Source organism: Zychaea mexicana (assembly GCF_025766255.1).
Source record: "Zychaea mexicana strain RSA 1403 chromosome Unknown BDB00scaffold_82, whole genome shotgun sequence".
Taxonomy (NCBI): domain Eukaryota; kingdom Fungi; phylum Mucoromycota; class Mucoromycetes; order Mucorales; family Lichtheimiaceae; genus Zychaea; species Zychaea mexicana.
The window spans coordinates 25,207-44,844 of NW_026516745.1; the positions used below are offsets into that span (position 1 = coordinate 25,207).

Genomic DNA, 19,638 nt, shown 5'->3' on the forward strand with positions numbered 1-19,638 from the left:
CCAATTTAATATATATTTTTTAAAAAGGAAGAAAAAATAGTATTGATAATATTTTCTAATAATTTTAGAATAATATATATAACAAAATATTTCTCAGTGGTTCCCCGTTTAATTTCAACCTCCAAGGGGGTCTATAAAGTGTTGAGACTACTAAGGGTTGACACAAAACGAGGGTGATTCAAGCAGTGTTCTATGCTTAAAGGGGGTATAGAAAAAAATAGAAATAATTGAGGGTTTATCTTATTGAGAGTGAAATTAAATGGGGAACTACTGTAATACTTCTTCAAAATATATAAAGCATCAATCCCTCACTATATGTGGAGGGATATATCACAAGCTAAAAAACAGGGTGATATCCAGATGATAACAAGGGTAGTAGGTTCATATCACCCTGTTTTTGAGCAAGGTGATATTTTCATAAAAACCTAGTAACTTGCAGCTATCAAGCTATTAAAAGAGTTTGATATAGAGCTCATGTATAGGGGTTGCTTATATATAGGGGTTGCTCATATTATGTATGTAGTCGTTGTTAGGTTCTTTATTGCATTACATATATACTAGGTACTATGTGCAGATGATTTCTTTACAGAGGTCCATATATGCATATTTTAGTATGTAGGTAGGTGTAGCTATAATAGAATGATGATGACTGAATGGTCTGTCCAATTGATTTGAATAGTATATACTTATTTATGATATGGTTGGATGAACTAATTTTCTTATTATATGATCATTGACATAATCTATACAAGCGATTGAGATAATCAAAAGGGGGAAAGTTCTACTATAAATGAAATATGCTATATTGGTTAGTGGTAAAGAAAGGAGAGCAAGATGCAACGAAATGAGACATCAAAGCAGGATAGGAAGATCGTAATGTGCAGATGGAGACCAAATAGGACACAACATTAAGATATAAAGCAATAATCAGTTTGAAGAACAGGTAGTAGTAGAGAAAGAGATGAATCATATTAAAAATGACATCTAATATTCACCTACAAGTACTGCTACTAGAGTCATATACAGTTTGGTAATGGCCAGTTAGGTACAGGATTTTGAATCCAATCCCAGACATGGGCTCTAAATTTTTGGTGAACAGGATTTTTTTTTCGCTCATAGGATTTTTTTTTTGGTTTACGGGATTTACCATTTCGTTCGCTGGCTTCTTTTTCGCCAATGAGATTTTCCATTTGGCCAACGGCGTTTTGATTTGGCCAACAGCATTTTATTTCGCTAATGGCCCCTTTTTCTGCTAACGGCATTTTCACTTGGTCAACGGCCCCCTTTTTCACTAACGATGTTACTAATTTGCTTACAGCATTTTATTTCGTCAACAGCATCGTCACTTAGGCAACGGCCCCTTATTTGGTCAACGACATCATTATTTCGCTTACAGTTTTTTTTTATTTCGCTAACGGCATCTCACTTGGTCAATGGCTCTCTTTTCCGCTAACGGAATTACTAATTTGCTCACCACAATTTATTTCGTCAACGGCATCGTCACTTGGGCAACGGCCCCTCATTTAGTCAACGACATCATCTTTTCGCTTACAGTTTTTTTATTTTATTAAAAGCATTTTCACTTGGTCAACGGCCCTCTTTTTCGCTAACGGAATTACTAATTTGCTCACAGCCATTTTTTTAGTCAACAGCATCGTCACTTGGCCAACAGTCCCTCATTTGGCTTACAGCATTATTGTTTCGCCCTTGTTACTGTCGCTTGGCTAGCAGCATTTTTAACCATTAGTCTTTGCTTTATGGTGCCTACGTCTTGTACTTATTCAAGCAAAGGTGCTTTGTTACAGCGTATAATTATAGTTTCATATTTATAGCTTTTGCCGTTAGGTAGAACTGAACCCTGATAATGCCATTTACATTCAACTACTATAGTACAAGAACGGAAGAGCAAAATTCGAAGTCTAACAATGTTACTCAGTGAGCAATGATCAGAACAGTTGGCTCGAAAAGAAAGCCAGAAGATGGTCATTCCAAACAATTCTATTGTCTATGATCGTCGAATGTGTTTGCCCCGGATATAAGTAAGTAAGGTATGTCGCATTTGCAATCAAAAGCTTAAACGATACTGAAACATGCTTTTTCTTTCCATAGACAATCTAAACCCATACTACAAACTAGCATGCAATGGTATATCTTCCATGTTGTTAGCAACAAATACATAGGCAAGACGAAAAAAATAGCTTGAAAAAAGCTTGGAAAAAGTGGAGGTTGTACCCAGTGGAAAGAAACATCAAAGCCGATTAGGCTGCAACAATACGACTAGCATTAAGCAAAATCAAGAACGACAGCTTGAAGCATGAGCACGTGCAATTTTAACCTTCCTTGTGTGCATACAGAAGCAACTCATATACTTTTCTTTCTAACAGCTATGCGAGTCTTCTTAGATCATAAAGGCTAGTGCTGAATGAAGAGCATATACTCAACAGTAAATTGTTTCGTTAATACAAATATGATTCCTAAACATGATGTCTTGTCATATCAACGGCCTGCATAGATGATACAACAGCTGCGCTTTTGTAAGTATGCAACAACAATAATGACGGTCAATTTCAGATATGACGGGAATAGTAGTATAAACAACCATTAAAGGAGTATCCTCAGATTTTCAGATGGCTTGTATTTCTCATCATATATCTGGGCAGACCATATCATAGTCATAAAGCATCTTGGGCCACTGACAGACGATCTCACAAGGAATTAACATCAATTAAAAGCAGCTATTATTCTCGGTAGGGATTATTGGCGAGGGCAATATAGACATGAACTGATCCTGTATATCGTTTGGATGTAGGAGTTTAGCACTTTTGAGCACTACTTCTCATATTATGGTACTGCTGTTATTGCTGGGGAGAGGAAGGCAGAGAGAAAAATAATACAGGAAGGGTGAGATCCTTGTATAGTAGTTTATACTTAGCATTCCGTATCCATATGAGCTTACAATAGGAGTATGAATCAATACGATACATATACATATAAGTCAATTTCGATGAAAACAAAGATGTGCTACTGTATACACCTTATGTTTATGGGCGTTGTGAATAAGTCGACTCTCTTTCTCGCCAACGCTCTCTCTTTCGACAACTTTGTTCTTTTAAAAATGAGCGCTAACAATAACCAACTCAACAAACGTACCTTGGATTCTGATATGGCCCAAGGCCAGGCTAAGCGTGCTCGTGTGCGCGGTCCTGCTCCAGCTGCTGCTTTGAGTTCGGAAAGCCACCTTGTACGAGACCTCAGTAGCTTGAGCATGAACGAGGAATCTGCTGCAGGTGTAATATTGAGAGCAATAGAAATGATATAATATATAGAGTAAGATTCTAAGCCACTAACAAAATACACATCATAATGACTCTTTAAGACGAGCCGAGGCAATATTTGGATCGTGATGGTGACGTGCCAATGCATTGCAACAGCCAAGCAGCAAGGCCTCGGGTGTACGTAGAGGAAACTACGATCCCCCCAGTAACAACATAGTGCAGGATGCTCTGCTCCAGAACGCTGCTGGATTGTCAATCCGAAAAGCTGCAATGAAGAACGGCATCGCACCTAGCACGTTACACACCTGCAAGCAGAAGTGTGCCGAAAGTAGTACTTACCGGAAGGCAGAAAAGAAAAGCATAATGGAAGATATGCACAAGTTTCTTTGCAGATATGTCGACCAGCACGCAGCTGCCTCACACAATGATATCTTTGATGCATATCGGAGAAACTACGATGAAGCAGTGGTGAGCCGAACCATGTTGGAGACGTATGTGCAGAAGAACCTTGGCATCACCGTCCGTGCGTTCAAGAGTCTGGCTCGAGCCCCGGATGAGGCAGAGATGCTTGTAGATGTACAAGATTGCCTGCACAGTGTGTATGAGTAAGGTGTCAGCACAGCCACTTGTGTTTTTGTTGGTGAAATGGCTTACCACATCAACAGCAACCGTACTTATGCTGATGCCAAGAAGACGCAAGTGAGGGCACAGAAAGCAGCAGCTGTTGGTAAGGTGCACGAGCCCAAGGTTAAGCCCTTGGAACCCTTGGAAGCTACCTCCACGTTCCTCGTTAGCTTTACTCGTAGTGAGGTCCTCCACTTTAGCAACAAAAACTGCGAAGGGCCCACTAGCAACGACGATGTCAAGAAGTTCCTTTGCAGACTCTTCGCCGAGATGGATGTGAAGAAGCTTCGTTCCCGGGGCATTGTCTTTGACGATGTTCCAGAAGAGACAAAGGCGACGATTTGTCAGTTGGTTGAAGCCAAAGACCACAAAGCAGTGTTTTTGCCACATTGCAGTGGGGTGCTCAATCCTGCCGAAATCTTGTTCAAACATGTTGCATTGAGTGCCAAGCGACATCGACCAACGGAGCAAGATGCGCTGACGTTAACTGACACATTTTGGACGTGCATGGGAGCAGTCATTAGCAGTATGCAAGTACCTGATCTACGAGCGTGCGTTACCTGCTTTAATTGTTCCTGTGGTCAGTGTCCATAAATGCCCTCCCTTCCTTCGTACTTTTTCTCCAGTCACTCCTTTACCATCCACATTTTATCTCCGCCTGTCCCTCCTTACTCGTTATGCTTCTTCTCTTAATAGTCGCCTGTCCCTCCTTACTCGTTATGCTTCTTCTCTTTATTGTCCCACTTCATCTGTCATCTCACTCTTCTGTTTATGCTTATATGTATTCCGATGTCATCTCACTCTCTTATTTATGCTACCTGCTTAACATGTTTCTTCTAGCTGCCTTTTTCTCTTCCGCCGGCTTAACTTCTTTCTTCACTTTCCTTTTTTCCCTAGCTGCTGCCTAAGTCAAAAGTACATATGGTCGATGTAAACTTGATTAAAAATTGTTAAAAGAACAAAAAGTGATATGGTGTAACTGGTGGTGGTGTAGGGATATAGTATATGGCGGATATAAAGGATACAGGAAATGTGCGAACAGTTACAGGTTGTCTTCACGAGCAAGGCATCGATAAAAAGAACGTAATCGAATGGGCAGTGTAGTTCTCAAAGTCTTCTTTTTTGACTCTCTTCATAGAGTCAGCCAAACGTTGCTCCACCGTCTTTACTACACCTTGCTGCTGCGATTGTTGCTGTTGTTGTTGTTGCTGCTGTTGCTCGTGTTGTGCCAAGTCGATTTGCCGGTAAAGCACCTTGACTTTGGAGAAAAACTCCTCAATCGGATTTGAAAATGGTGAATACTGGGGCAAAAAGACGAGCCTGTAGCCACTTTCGGTGACCTCGTTGCTGATGTAATTGGCTGTATGTATTCTGGCATTGTCGCATACAATATTCCAGCCTTTATCCTGCAAGTCTCGCTGATCAAGTTCGTCCATTACTTGCTTCAAAAAGGCGAAGAAGTGGACGGTTTTTGTTCCACCTCCTGTTCCTCCCCTGTTGATTTTGGTACATGCTTTAACAATGCCTGTGGAGCAGATGGCTACAAGCATGGAGCGCGAGCGAGCATACATCTGTGGTACCTTAACATGTGCCATTTCTCCAGCTCGTGACCATGCATAGTTGCGTCGCATGTTTGCGGTCACCGATGCTTCGTCGACAAATACGCAATTATTCTTATAGTCCAGTATGTTGCTGCTAATATACTGTTGAACGAAATCGAAGCGCAAGTCTTTTGTTGTTTCGTCGGTACGCCGCTCTGGGTACAGATGAGCACACTTGATCGTGATTCTGCATTTCTCTACTAAATGGCGATATATAGTAGATGCGTCAAGCAGCACAGAGAAGCGATTAAAGTATAGCATCTTAATCTGCTCTAACGTCACTGTATTTGCAGTGGTCACCGTCTCCACAAGGAAATTACTGCCTTCCTTAGGGGTTTAATCCTTAATTGTAAATCCTTAAAAGGTTTTATTGTTTAAACATAAATCATTGTTTAAACATGTTTAGGAAAAATAAAAAATTAGATTATAATTTTTTTATTTTTAAAACTTTTATCTTTTTTTTAAACTTTTATCTTTTTTTTTAAAACTTTTTTTTTAATTCTTTGAAAGGTTTATGTTTCATATAAACCTTTTTAAACCTTTTAAAGAGTTATATCCTTTAAGGTTTAATATTTAATTTGAAAAGTAGCGGACCGGTAGGGAGCAAATCCCCTCTCTACCCTAGGAATACTTGGACGACGGGTAGCTTGACAATGAGATTTAGAGTCGGGGGGTGAAAGGAATAACTAAAATTAATTTACTGTTTATAGTAAAATTAATTGTTATGGATTGAACCTCTTAGTGATTTTTGGCAATGATTTTCCTTTATGTTTGATGGGATTTGCATTTCCATCACGTTCTGCATATCTTTTTTTGTGATCGAAGATGCTGGATTTGGCAACACCTGATACACGAGATATGGTGCGGTACTTGGCGCCAGCAGCGCGTAACAACAAAGTTTGTTGCATCTGCTGCAGGGAATGTGGCGTACTTGGTCCACGTCGGGTGGTAGGCGTTGTGGTGGTCTTTTTTCTGGCTCTTTGATGCTCAATGACATCGCTGCTACTCGAACTGACGGGAGGAGAGCCAGCGCCAACTGAAAGCACTGTTAGCTCTTCACCTTCCTCCTCTTCAGAGCTGCTGGTGCCAGTATCGTCAGAAGAGTCGATACCATCGTTTGGCTGTATCAGACAGGATTGTTCGATCGGAAAGCAACTGATTTGATATTGACCCGGTGCATCGTCGAGCTCCTCTTCATGGACAATATCAATTGATTCCATGTTTGTATCCTCATTAGGAATGCTGGTGGATGTGGTATTGGCTGTTTATAAGATCCTATAAGAAAATTGACAAATACAACGCATCCATATTCTTATCTAAAAGGAAGGCAAGTATATACCAAAGGGCTGATGAGTATCAACTATATCCATATCACTCATCGCTTTAATTAAGCGCTTCAATGGCGACTTTTCTGTGGATCGTTTCTTGATAATTTTTTTTGTTTGAAGGTTGGAGATGTTCCCTTGCTGAGGGCGTGATTGCTGGTGTGTTTCAGATCGTGCTTGGGAGCATGTTTTCATAGTCGAGTTTATTGATTTTAATAGGGGGAATAAAGGCGCAACAGGTACCAATATTTATAGAGGCTGTTTGTGCAAACGGAGTATAAGACATACGTAGAGCTTAAACAGATTTATTTCTAATATGTGATGTACGACGGCTAAACTTAGCGTTGTTCCTCTCTTGTTTCACCTATACAATTTGGTTAGCTCTTCCGTGTACGTGGCTACGGATATGGATAGTTGATACACTCTTTTCACTTTTAGCGCTAAGGTGACGTATTCGCCGTTTCTCTGTTCTTCTAGACATTATCAGTTTGATTGCTTGATGATCCAAGCTTTAGCTGCTCCAATGCTTTTGCCAGGATGGCAACATCATACTCAGTAGGAACCCAGTTTTGCTGAGCTTCTTCAATATTTTCTATCAAAGAGTGTAGTTCTTCGACAGCTGATTCGAGTTCTTCAACAGTAGGTGCCTCCAACTTTTTAGCCACACGTTTCGTAGTGCTTGAGTGCTTCTTTGGTTTGTTATTTCTTACTCTTCCCATGGTACAGTGTACAGAAAGAGAATTGGGATGAAAGCGGGATGAAAACTTATTTTTGTAAATACCAATTTCAAGAGAAACTCATCATTTGCAGGATATTCCTTTTTGGGCTGTCATACAAATATCTTTTATTCTACATAGTCCTTTTTCATCGAAAAGATAGCCAAACAAAAACAAGGCGTAAAATATAAAGCTATATAGATGCTTCTATCATATAACAAGATGAGGCCATTGTCACTTGCTGGAAGGTTGACAATGTCTGATTCTTAGTTTTTAAAATGATAAAAAGATTAAAAAAATGAAAATGGCATGTTGCGTCGCATAGAGCATTTCTATATGTATAAAAGCAAAAGCATTACATTCTACTTGCAGATAATCTTCCATGAAAATTATTCGATAGTGCTTAAAGGACTGTCATCTAAATTGGAGAGATTTTTGGATTTGTATTCTCGTCAAAAACGCCATTTCAGTTTGCAGGTATATATAGATATGCCCTACGAATGAAGGCTTTTTCACCTCATTCACTCATTCATATTCCTATGTCTTCAAACGACGATGCAGTTGTACCTCGCTCACCAACGCCTTCGCCTCCTCCTCGGACGATACAGCCATTGTCCCAGACAATAGTTATTATACATCAGAGCAGTCTGTCAAGTACATCGCGCTACGCTATTGTACAAGGGAGTGGCTGCACGCTAGTCGTAGAGAAGTAGCTGATGCCGTTGGAATCACCATTGCCACTGCTCTCCAAATAGAGGCAGAAATCTATAAAACAAATGATCAAATCATGGCAGCACGCATAGAACGTGGAGAAGATCTAGATGGTTAGTACTGTAGCAAACATGCTTTATGTAAATTAGTAAGAGGCTAATGCATATCGTTTTTATTTATTCATCATCCTGAACGCCACTTCGCTTCGGCAAATACGAAATCTATCGTTCGCTGCACTCACTTGCTTACTAATGCTGACACATGACTTACTCAACACTAAATAAAGCCATTTAAGCCTAAAATCCTACTGAGAGTTTGAGAAATATAAGCATAATATATTGTCGAGAGTAGTTGTTGATATGATAAATAGAATACAGTAAGACACAGAGATTGGTATGAAGATAAATCGCAGAAAGGTGAATACAAGCGTGGTTATATAGATAACGCGAAAGGTAAGTGGGGAATTGCTGTTGTTGCCTCATAACTACAGGCTGTCTTCTTGTGCAAGACAACGGGAAAGAAAGTAGTGGAATGCGTGATCCGTGCAATATTATCTTTCCCGGAACGCACCTGATGGCATCCGCCAAACGCCTCTCCCATTCTGGAATTTCTGGCCCTTATGCTTCCTTCCCTTTCACTTGCTCTTCTGCTGCCTACTCTTCTTGTACATCAATCCTTGATGATGGCTTGTTTGTAAAGAGCCTTCACCTTGAGAAAAACTCTTCGATCAGGTTCTAAAAAGGCGAGTAGGCGGCAGGAAGACAAGATGGTATGTGCGCTTTTCGACTACTCGAAATCCTGGTGTATAAATAGGCGCATTGTCACAAACAGAATTATCACCACGACATACATCTTCATCGAGGACATCCATCACGCTTTCCAAAACCAAAAAAAACAACTGCTTTTGGTCCTCCTTTGCCTGATCTGATGGTAGACTCGACAAAACTAGTATGGCTAATGGCTGCTAGAAGGGTTTTTGATGCAGTCCACATCGACGGAAGACCGACATACACAACGGTGTCACATTTCGACCGAGCAGAGTTTCTTGTCACCAGTCAACGACCTCTCATCAATGAACACAGTTAGCTAATAGTCAAGTTTGCCATTTTAGATATGCTTGCGTACGTAATCTTTACAATTGTCCTTAGTCACATTGTCTGTGCGGGCTTCAGGATAGTGCATGGCACGTTTTAAGGTCAAGTTGCATTTGCACAGAAGATGTCTGTATATGGTCGATAAGTAAAGAGTTACAGCATACTTATTCTGGGCGATATTAAGGGTCAAAGTACTAGGTTGCTTAAAGCACCTTTGCTTGAATAAGTGAAAGGCGTAGGCACCAAAAAGCAAAGACTAATGGTTAAAAATGCTGCTAGCCAAGCGACAGTAACATGGGCGAAACAATAATGCTGTAAGCCAAATGAGGGACTGTTGGCCAAGTGACAATGCTGTTGACAGAAAAAAATGCTGTGAGCAAATTAGTAATTCCATTAGCGAAAAAGAGGGCCGTTGACCAAGTGAAAATGCTGTTAATAAAATAAAAAGAACTGTAAGTGAAATAATGATGTCGTTGACCAAATAAGGGGCCGTTGCCTAAGTGACGATGCTGTTGACGAAATAAAATGCTGTAAGCAAATTAGTAACATCGTTAGTGAAAAAGGGGGCCGTTGACCAAGTGAAAATGCCGTTAGCAGAAAAAGGGGCCATTAGCGAAATAAAATGCTGTTGGCCAAATCAAAACGCTGTTGGCCAAATGGAAAATCTCATTGGCGAAAAAGAAGCCCGCAAACGAAATGGTAAATCCCATAAACCAAAAAAAAATCCTATGAGCGAAAAAAAAATCCCGTTTGCGAAAATTTTAGAGCCCGTGTCTGGGATTGGATTCAAAATCCTGTAGATACAGGCTCTGTAATGAAAAGGAGACATAGGCAACATGTAGAAGAACAAATGGCTTTAAAAAATGTTAGTATACAAGCCTAGTAAATGTTTGAAAGGACTATAGAAGAAGAGTAACAGAGAGAAAACTTACGATGCTCCTAACCCGCTTGCAAAGATAAAGGTAGCTATTACCAAAAACACCATCAAGAAGAGTTGTGAGTGTATGGCACGATTACTCTTATTAACAGTGGTATGACATATAGGACACAGAATAGAATAGAGTACATAGCATTACCTTATAGAAGAGGATGGATACAGTACTTGCCAATCGGAAAAGGTGTTGAAAGTAGGAGGAGTGAGTAAAGTGGAAAAGGGGGAAGAAAGAAACAAAAAAGAGGATTTGAGTAAAACGAAAAGCATAACAGAGAAACTGTATATGCAGACTTTGGTCCATCCATCCTCACCATGCATAGAAAAGAGAGTGCTCTGTGCGAGGACCCATCCTATGATATAATGCTCACCCCCAAAAAGAACCTGATCTCAAAACAATCCATCTTTCTTTCACTTACCATCATATATAAGTACTTCGAAAAAAGTAAATGAACAGCAGTTAGTAGATATTGTTTGAGTGCCGCATATTGAGATATAGTATAGATGACTACCTTAGGAGATTGCAATGCTACCAGAGAGCAACGTAATGCAGAATGTCGGGCTGCTGTTGGGGAGGGGAAAGCCTGGAACGTCGCATTGGGGATGGAGGATCGTCTCCGAGCATTGGAGGTGCGAAACATGATGTTGGAGCAGCAGCTGTGAGGAATAGGGGAAGTCGTTGCCAGATAGACACTGGTACAACAGTAAGCACCACCTCCTCTTGTTGGTAACCTAGTTGCTGACAGTACTCCAGTGCAGGAAGCTCGAGTGGGTCACTTAGTAGGCGTTTCTGTAAGAAAACTGAATATACCTCTATATAGGTTAAGTAGCTGATCAATAATATCGTTTGATAATAGAGCGCGATCTGCTATTATCATCGGTCTTTAGGAGAGCATAGCTTTCGGTGGGATGACTATTATTGTTCCACCCATAATCGTACTGTTTGTGGCCGTACGATATTGTACATCCAGGGTCTTGATCAGTACGACCTCATACATGAGTAGCTCGCTGAAAAGGTCTATTACTTTTAGGGCAACATGCGTCGTTTGCGTCGTCAGTTGGCTGTGCTTGCAGCATAAAGAAGAGTAGCGACTCGGCGTAACAGTCGTCGCTACAGTGTAAGAATAGAAGTTTATCTATTACTAGTAGTATATGTACTTATCTCAACCTGAGGTCCCACCAAGTCTCACTAGGACCAGCGGGTCCTAAATTTATACACGTTTATGTGAGCATAATACCCCTGGTCGAGGAGCAAATATGTATATATTTTGGATTGCGGGGTCCCAGGTTGCTCTCATTTCGCTCCGAACAGAGAACCCAAAATAGTTTTGCAAGAATTCAAAGTCCTCTCTACTCGGATCGAACATAAAGGCGCACCGCACCAAGAAACTTCCTTTTCTGTACATACCCCGAGGTGTTGCATGAATAACAACGCGATTGCCATAAGAAACTTTGTACCCGACTGTATATATATATATATATATATATACGCTGTGAATATAGTAGAAGCTAATAAATAAATTTCTCTATAATTCACTTCATCTATTGCCTCTCTATTTTTTCTAATACCTATTATGCCAAACAACAGCAACAACCACAACAACTTTCAAATCTTGATGTGGACACCCGCCAGTTCATCGTCAGATCCTCAGCAACAGCAGCAGACACAGCAACGGCAAGATTCAGAAGCACCGATGCAGACACCGGAATCCCAAGCCCCAGAAGCATTGCCTGCATCAGTGGCCGCTGATAATGATTTGACATCGCCTCTACCCAGTTCGCAGACGCCCATTCCTACCTCTGCACGACGCCATACATGGGACGAGGCCCACATCGATGCACTCATTACGGCTGTAGGGACTCGATACGATAGACTGAAGACAGTTATCGAAACGCAAGCCAAAGGTCGCATCTGGAATGAAATACTTTCTGAGTATGTTGCAGCTGATCCGTTAGGTCGAAGTAAAGAAGCATTACAGAAGAAATGGCAAGATCTAGTCGATGAATATCGCGATATTAGGGCTACGATGCGCAACAGTGGTGAGAACGGCCCTTCAGGTCAAGAGCGATGGTGCTACTATGACGCTGTAGACAGAATTGTGGGAACTGACCCTGCAATTGTACCTCCTACCACGATGGATTCCCTTGATGGCCTCGTTGTCAATAGCACCCGACGAGAAAGGGATAACGATAACGATGTCAGCGAGCGGCCCACACAGCGACGACGAACAGCGGCATTTCAAGAGCTTGTCCTTGAGAATGCCGATCGGCAAACCGATCGCCTCATTGCCAGCATCAGCGAGGCATTCCAGCGGTTTGAGGAAGCAGAAGACCGGCGTTCGCGAGAGGCGCAGGAAGCAGAAGACCGCCGGCATGATATGTACTTGCAGACACTAAGAGATTTGTTTGGTAGCCCTACAAACACAAATAGAAGTGGAGAGCCTAGTAATAATAACGAAGAAGAACAATAAATTTTATTATATTATAATATGACATTTATTCAGAATTGTTAAAAGTGTATCTAGAATACCCTGTGTGATGATTAATATCTTCTAATATAGCACTTTACTGCACTTTACAGAATGTGAAGAAGAAAACTAGTCATGACATTACAGATAATAACTGCTACGAAAGATGCCCAATTATTTTATACGCGAACTTTTAGTACTAAGCAGCACTTCACGTCAATATCTAAAAGATATAGAGCAGATATACTGGAGCAATGTATAAGGTATTGCGTTTATTGATTTGAGGACAATGATTCTTTAAGCACATCGCGTTTCTGACGCCCTTGTGCAAACAACCTTGTACTGTCTTCTCTAGTACTAGACTGTCTATCAGTATCTATTATTGATATACGTCCGGTTTGTTCATCCTCTTCTGTGTTCAATGGAAACAGTTCGTCAGAGTGCGGATCGAGCTGCTCGATACAGATATTATGGAGTATGCAACAGGCATAAATCACCAGCGTCAGGTTCGTATGATCCATGAGGTACATGTAATGTCGCATGAACCTCCACCGGGAAACAAGACGACCGAATGCTCGCTCAATAGCCATTCGCATTGAAGAATGGACTTTGTTGAATCGCTTTTCCGCTGGATCAGTTGATGAGCTAGGATACGGCGTCATGATTGTTGGCCGCAGAGGAAAAGCAGAATCTATGAATAGGTTCAAATGCAGAATATAAGCAAAGCTGTAGAACATCAAAAGTACAGGACTACTAACCGGCAAGAATGTATGTTCCATTAGGACACCATTGTTCAGGATCACTCAGCAGTCTGGTATTGAGCGCACTGTTATTGAAAGCGCGGGCGTCGTGAGTTCGCCCTACTGAACATATATTTGTGATGCAGTTGCAGTCAGCAACGTGTACGTTAAAGACATTAATAAATCTCTTGTAAATTACTATACCTGATTGACCCACGTCAATAAAAGTAAAGCGCCCATCTACAGCACACACAGCAAGCAAGTTTATTGAGTAATGCAGTTTGCGGTCAAAGTACCGTTGACCTTGCTTCGTTGGTTTGTGGATCACCACGAGCTTGCCATCCATAGCTCCAATCGCCCCTTGCAGCCTTGCTGAGGCATCTCGAGAGGTAGGTAAACCGGAGGGCAAAGAAAAGGCATTGGAAGCTTCACGGGCTTCTTCTGGAGAGCGTGGCCACTTGATCTTGGAGCCATGGATGTCGCAAATAGCTTTTATGAATCGCACAGTAAAGTTGTGATACGATCCTTGAGAAAAGCAAAATTGCGTCTCAAACATTCTGTATCCAATGTGAGTATTTGCAAAACGCCATAGTACGCAGCAGACTTGAATATAAACTGGTGTCATTCTTGATGACTCTGACACAAATTCCTGATGCACAGAAAAAGTATTGACAAGCCATTCCAATGTGGATTTGCGCATGCGGTAATGATATTTATAGCTGCCAGGACCGTCGTCATCGCGAAGATTCGAGTGGGTCAATGTCCAATATTCTGTGCTGTGAGTTCTTAGGATCTTGGCTGCTCGAAAATGATGCGGCGAACCAGCGTAAGCTGCGACGATGTTCGCATTGACCGAAGGAAGCATTCCTATGGCAGGTGCTACAAGTTGCGTCAAGAGCTTGATGAATGCTGCTCGACGACGTCTTTTTTCTTCAAGATGATTGTGCGTTGGGCGGCGAATAATGGCTGATGGTGGAATATTGTTCATTTTTATGATAAAAGCAGATAAAATAGATGAAAAATAGAGGGTGTATTTTTCTTTCGATACTTTCATTATTCATGAAAGTGACAGTTTCCTTTTATATCGATCCGAGCGAGCCACCATGGAGGCCTTTCCATCGGAGAAGCCACTACCAAAATTGGAGGCCTCCGAGAAGCCCTCTTTTGGAAGGAGAACGGAAAATGTATTTTCCATTGCTACATTAGGGTATGGTGTTCTCTGTTCGGAGCGAAATGAGAGCAACCCCACTAACTGTTAGTTCGCGGTGGTTGCTTTATTCTGTATTGCTTGTCTGTCAAGATCTAAATGACATGTTCAATGGTGTCGGTGACAAGTACATTTAACCTTTAAGGTTCTCCATTTAAAAACAAATCACTATAAATCGCATGTAGTAATGTCTCTTTCTGGGTTTTACAATACCTTTACTACCATTTTAATCTCTTTATTTTCAATATCAATATAGCGATATGGTGATTAAATATGACAGCTAAATATATATAAAAAAAAGTGCTATAGTTCTGCTTCCATCTATTTTTCAACGTGTTTGCTCATCCAATCCAATGATTTGTTGCTCAATTTAACTCTCTCTTGTTCGATTCTGTACTTGGCCTCGTCCTCAGTGATGGCTTTCTCCTGTGTATATCGCTTGATGCCTTAGATGATTATTTTGCGACGGTTGACGAACTTGGAATCATCCCTGCGCCATTGCGTGCCCCACCGTAACTCGAGGCTCTCAACAGATGGGGCACCACCTAAGCCTTCATGCCATTCACGCCACAAGTCGTGGATGGTATGGATGCCACAGCTCATGCAGTAGTTTGGCGGTGTATCCAGTTGTTGCTGTGCGGGAGAAAACGGTGTTGCAGCGGAAGGGCCTGTGATAACTGCAGTAGATGCATCAGTGGGAGCAGAAGCAGAAGGACCAGTAGATGTATATGGCGGCTGGTGTGCGTGGAATTGCACAGTTAAAGGAATCTGCCCAGATGTCAAATCCCGTAAGTACTGTTGAGTAGCTTGGGATTGTTGCTCAACAGCCAAAGTAAGTGCAGCAATCTTCGCTGATACATCAGTATGCATGGTACGGACAGAATCATGTAAATGGGGCATAGCCATTTGGAGTGTCAGCTCTTGGGGGCTAGGCGCCTCGCTGACAGCACTTGTTACAGCTCTAGATACAATAGGCAAACAAATCAATAAGTATACTTTAACGCAACATGAGCAATATCGAACAGCTTTATAAATCACTAACCCTTTAAATTCCAAGTAATGTGTATCATTGAACATGGAAGCGTTCCAAATAGAAAGACCTGGATGGCGCTGTTGCATTAAAACTGAATCTTGTAGAAATGTGACACACAAAACATGCAACATCTTCAGAAATCCATCTGCCGCCATCGTACTATCACCTTCGTTCTGATCTATCCTTTCTTGCCACTGTTCAATCCAAGGGAAAATTCTGCGGCAGAGTTCTGGTGAAGGCTTCACAATGTCACGTGGGAGGTAAAAGCGACCACCATCTGGAGAAAAATCAGCTATAGTTCGTAGCAATTTTTGAGGGAGGTTTGTCAGATATGATCCTTCCATGGAATCACCTGTCCAGTGACCAGCTCGACGGATATCCGAGTCACCAGCACCTCCAATATCCGCCATTTTCGCACCCGATTTCGTCCAGCATGTGTCTTGGCTTTGCTACGAATACCGGCATACTTAAAAGCATTGTCAATGGCCTTATAGTGCACAGCAGGGGTGTTCGCTGAGGTCAAATTGTTAGGTTTGGACTTACATAGCTTAATATCATACCAAGTCTTGGGCTCAGTCATGTCCGGAAATCGTTCGCCTTCGACGTGCCAATGGTAGAAGAGATACATGCCCAATGCCATCCAAGGACATACTTCGACATTTGCATTACGAATAGCAGATCCATGCTGACTGTTGCCGAACTGATTTTTATTACCGTGATCCAAAAGGAGAACTAAGGCAGGGCACTCGATATCCGGTGTCGCTCCTTCTTATTGTAAAGGGATGGTCTGGACATCAGCCAACTCTAGATCTCGGACGTTCTCACCACACATCAAGGCAAAGTGGGAAATCAGTAGCATTAATGCGTTTCTGTAGTGCTCACTCCTGTCCTTCCAAAAACAGTAGTCGACAACCGTTCCTAGTTCTGTGAGGGTCGAGTAGCTATCGAAGAGTGTTCCTGCGGCACGGTCCTCATAGTTATCGCGTCGCTTTCGAACTTCTATTTTCTTGCGTCTTTCAAAAGCTGCTTGACTGCATTCGTTCGTGGATTGTTGGTGGCAGTGTTCGTACCAAATTCGACTTGTACCTTGTACAGTTTAATAATAGCGTTGACATATTGCTCGACAGTGGAATAGCCAACACGATGGATTGCTTCTTCTTCATTTTCGACCTCGCCTGCTGATCGCTTGTTTCCTAGGGCACAACTTGCTCTGCCGAGGACCTGAGTTATCATATTATAGTTTGAATAATATTAACATAAGCATCTAGCTAATATATTTGACGAGAACAAATACCAATGTAGAATCTGAATAAACTTACTTTTTGTACGAGGAATGCGTGTAATTTCTCACCTGTTACTTGATCCCATATCATGGGATGGAAACCTTTTTCTTTACACCATTCACAGTATTCGGCAACCTTGGGGTCATAGGCTTGTTTCGTATTTGAGGGCCTAAGATCTTAAGATTGTTCGTGCGTATGCATAACTGCATTGTGTATTTCCAAATTCAAGTTGGCATAGTGAGCCTCGTCGTGTAATGGTACAGAAGAAGATGATGCAGTGGCGGGTACAGTTGAGTAATTTGGGAACATGATGGTTTTTCAAGGAAAAATACAAGAATATAAAGATGAGGAAAAAATTACACAATGTATTCCATAGAATGACCATCTTATATACTGTACTGTGCTCAGCCTTCTCAGTTTACACGTTTGTGCATCTTTGAAGAGGAGGCTCGGCTTCGCGTTTTCTCTTCAAGAACACTGTTTATGAGGCATTTGTAGGCAAATGTTTGGAATGATTACTATCATTCTAGGGTTATGACTACCGTCATAATGACCAGCTACCCACGTCATCGAAAATCAAAGATTTTCTCTGACCACCCCTAATTATATTGATCATTATCTATCATTTAAAAATAAAACTTAACAGCTAAATATATAAAGTAAATCAAAAATAAAGAAAATAATAAAGTATTGAACAGCCTGCCAAGAAGTATCGCTTTATCAATAAGTGTAAATCATGCTTCAGCCCAATTCAGCCCAGTTGATGTCGAACCATGTAAACAGCCATATCTCATGTAGCTTCAAAATATTAGCATGAGTATAGATATTATATTCATTGTTATCTCTTCATAAACGCTGTATTTGTAGAATATTAGTTCTACTATAGAAAGGGCTTCTTTATGCCTTATTTATCGTTTGAATTACTTTTCGGTGCAGTAATGCTCAGCTTTCCACGCTCACGCGCAATTTCTCATCTTTATTTGGAAATAGCATATTTAAATGAAGTCCGCCACTGGCTAGGTACTTGGGGCTGAGACCCACTGCGCCGACCGCAAGATATGCTCTACATACATATGTATTCTGACACAGAGAATAGAAACATAAGCGACGAGTTGAATTGTACCACCAGCACCAGGCCTGGCTAGAGGCGACGTACCTGTGAGGGGGGCATTGCTCCGATTGGAGTATATGTCTGAAGAGGAGACTGACGATGAGTACTCCAGTAATGCTGGAAAGCATGTGGTAGTGCATAAGCCACAATGGCAAAACGAGAGGGTAATCATTTTGAGCTGGTTCGACATGCTTTGATGTTGATTAAACAAACTGTTGTAGGCAAACGAGTTCTTGTACCATCTCGATGGATTCAAACCTGACGTTGATGCAAACAGATTGAGAAGACTAGATGGTGTTAGCACTGCTACTCTGTCCAATAATGCGTAAGAGCAATTGGAGGGTTGTGTAGTCGATGTTTAGTTGAAAAACAAAAAAAAATAAAAAAAATTGGTTGCACAACTGTGTCGTGTGCATATGGGGTGGGCAAAACAAAGTTATGCATACAGCTGCTGTTAGGGAGAATGACCCATCTTTTTTCTTTTTTACCACTTCTCCACGTTACTCGCGTCTCTATCAATCCTCACTAAGGCACAAATAGAAACATCCCTCACTTTATTCATTGAAACACTCGAAGTGATAAGAAGCATTTTCATCAGCTTAATGGTTCTTTAATTGCTATTTAAATGTTTTGTTTGAAATTTGTTAACAGCATCCGACTGCCATTCTGCAAAGTTACTAGCTAAACTTCACAAGTCTTGTAAGTCTATAAGGTGTATATATACTTATAGGTAGTGCTTTTGCTTTGCTGCTTCCACGTTGGTTTGCCAATTCAACCCTAAATCTTTCTTCTTCTTTTTTGCAATTTAGGTAACATAATGGTGTTACCCTGTAAACCACCTATAACAAATAAGCCAAACATACAAAAGAACCACACACCAAGCGGCAATCAGAATACAATACATAGCTACCGCAGCAGCCGCAGCAACTCTACAACTCTCTTGCACCCCCAAATTATCAAAAAGAACAACTATAAATAGAACGAACCCTTTACCTTGTAAAGATTTGATGAACAGCTTGTTGAATAAGAGCATTACCGCAGCATCCGCAGTAACAACAACTACTGCAGCATCCGCAGTAATAGCAAGCTACTGCAGCATGAATTATCTTAGACATTATTAAATAACCAGAAAGATATAAATACCCCATCATTTTTATTTGAATAAAGTCATTGAATTTCTACCTCCCACTTTTGACTTAAATTTTCAAGTGTTGTTTTCAATCACTTAAGACCTAAACACGGCTTGTTTTATCTTACATATTGTTTATTGCTCATAACTGAAGCTAAATAAACTCTTCTATTAAGACCAGACGTAACATTCCCTGCTCTTATTTCTTATTTACTTGGACAGACGTAACATTCCTGATCCTTATTCCTCATTCATTTTAGACAGACGTAACATCCCTGATCCTCATTTCTACTCACTGAGCTTAATCAAGACAACAGCTCCCTACTATTTACAATCTTGGACATAACACATACACATTTTTACCTTACTTTACACTCATATCACTTCACA

At 41.0% G+C, this 19,638-nt stretch overlaps 1 protein-coding gene across 1 annotated transcript; it reads right to left on the minus strand.

The window, feature by feature from the left end:
* Nucleotides 1-18,939: 18,939 nt before the first annotated feature.
* BDB00DRAFT_841569 (uncharacterized protein) lies at nucleotides 18,940-19,218 on the minus strand (the record flags this gene model as incomplete). The annotated part of the gene is made up of 1 exon (XM_053124838.1): nucleotides 18,940-19,218. The coding sequence occupies exon 1, from the start codon at nucleotides 19,150-19,152 to the stop codon at nucleotides 18,943-18,945; it is 210 nt and encodes a 69-aa protein (XP_052975986.1). The 5' UTR covers nucleotides 19,153-19,218.
* Nucleotides 19,219-19,638: the final 420 nt, after the last annotated feature.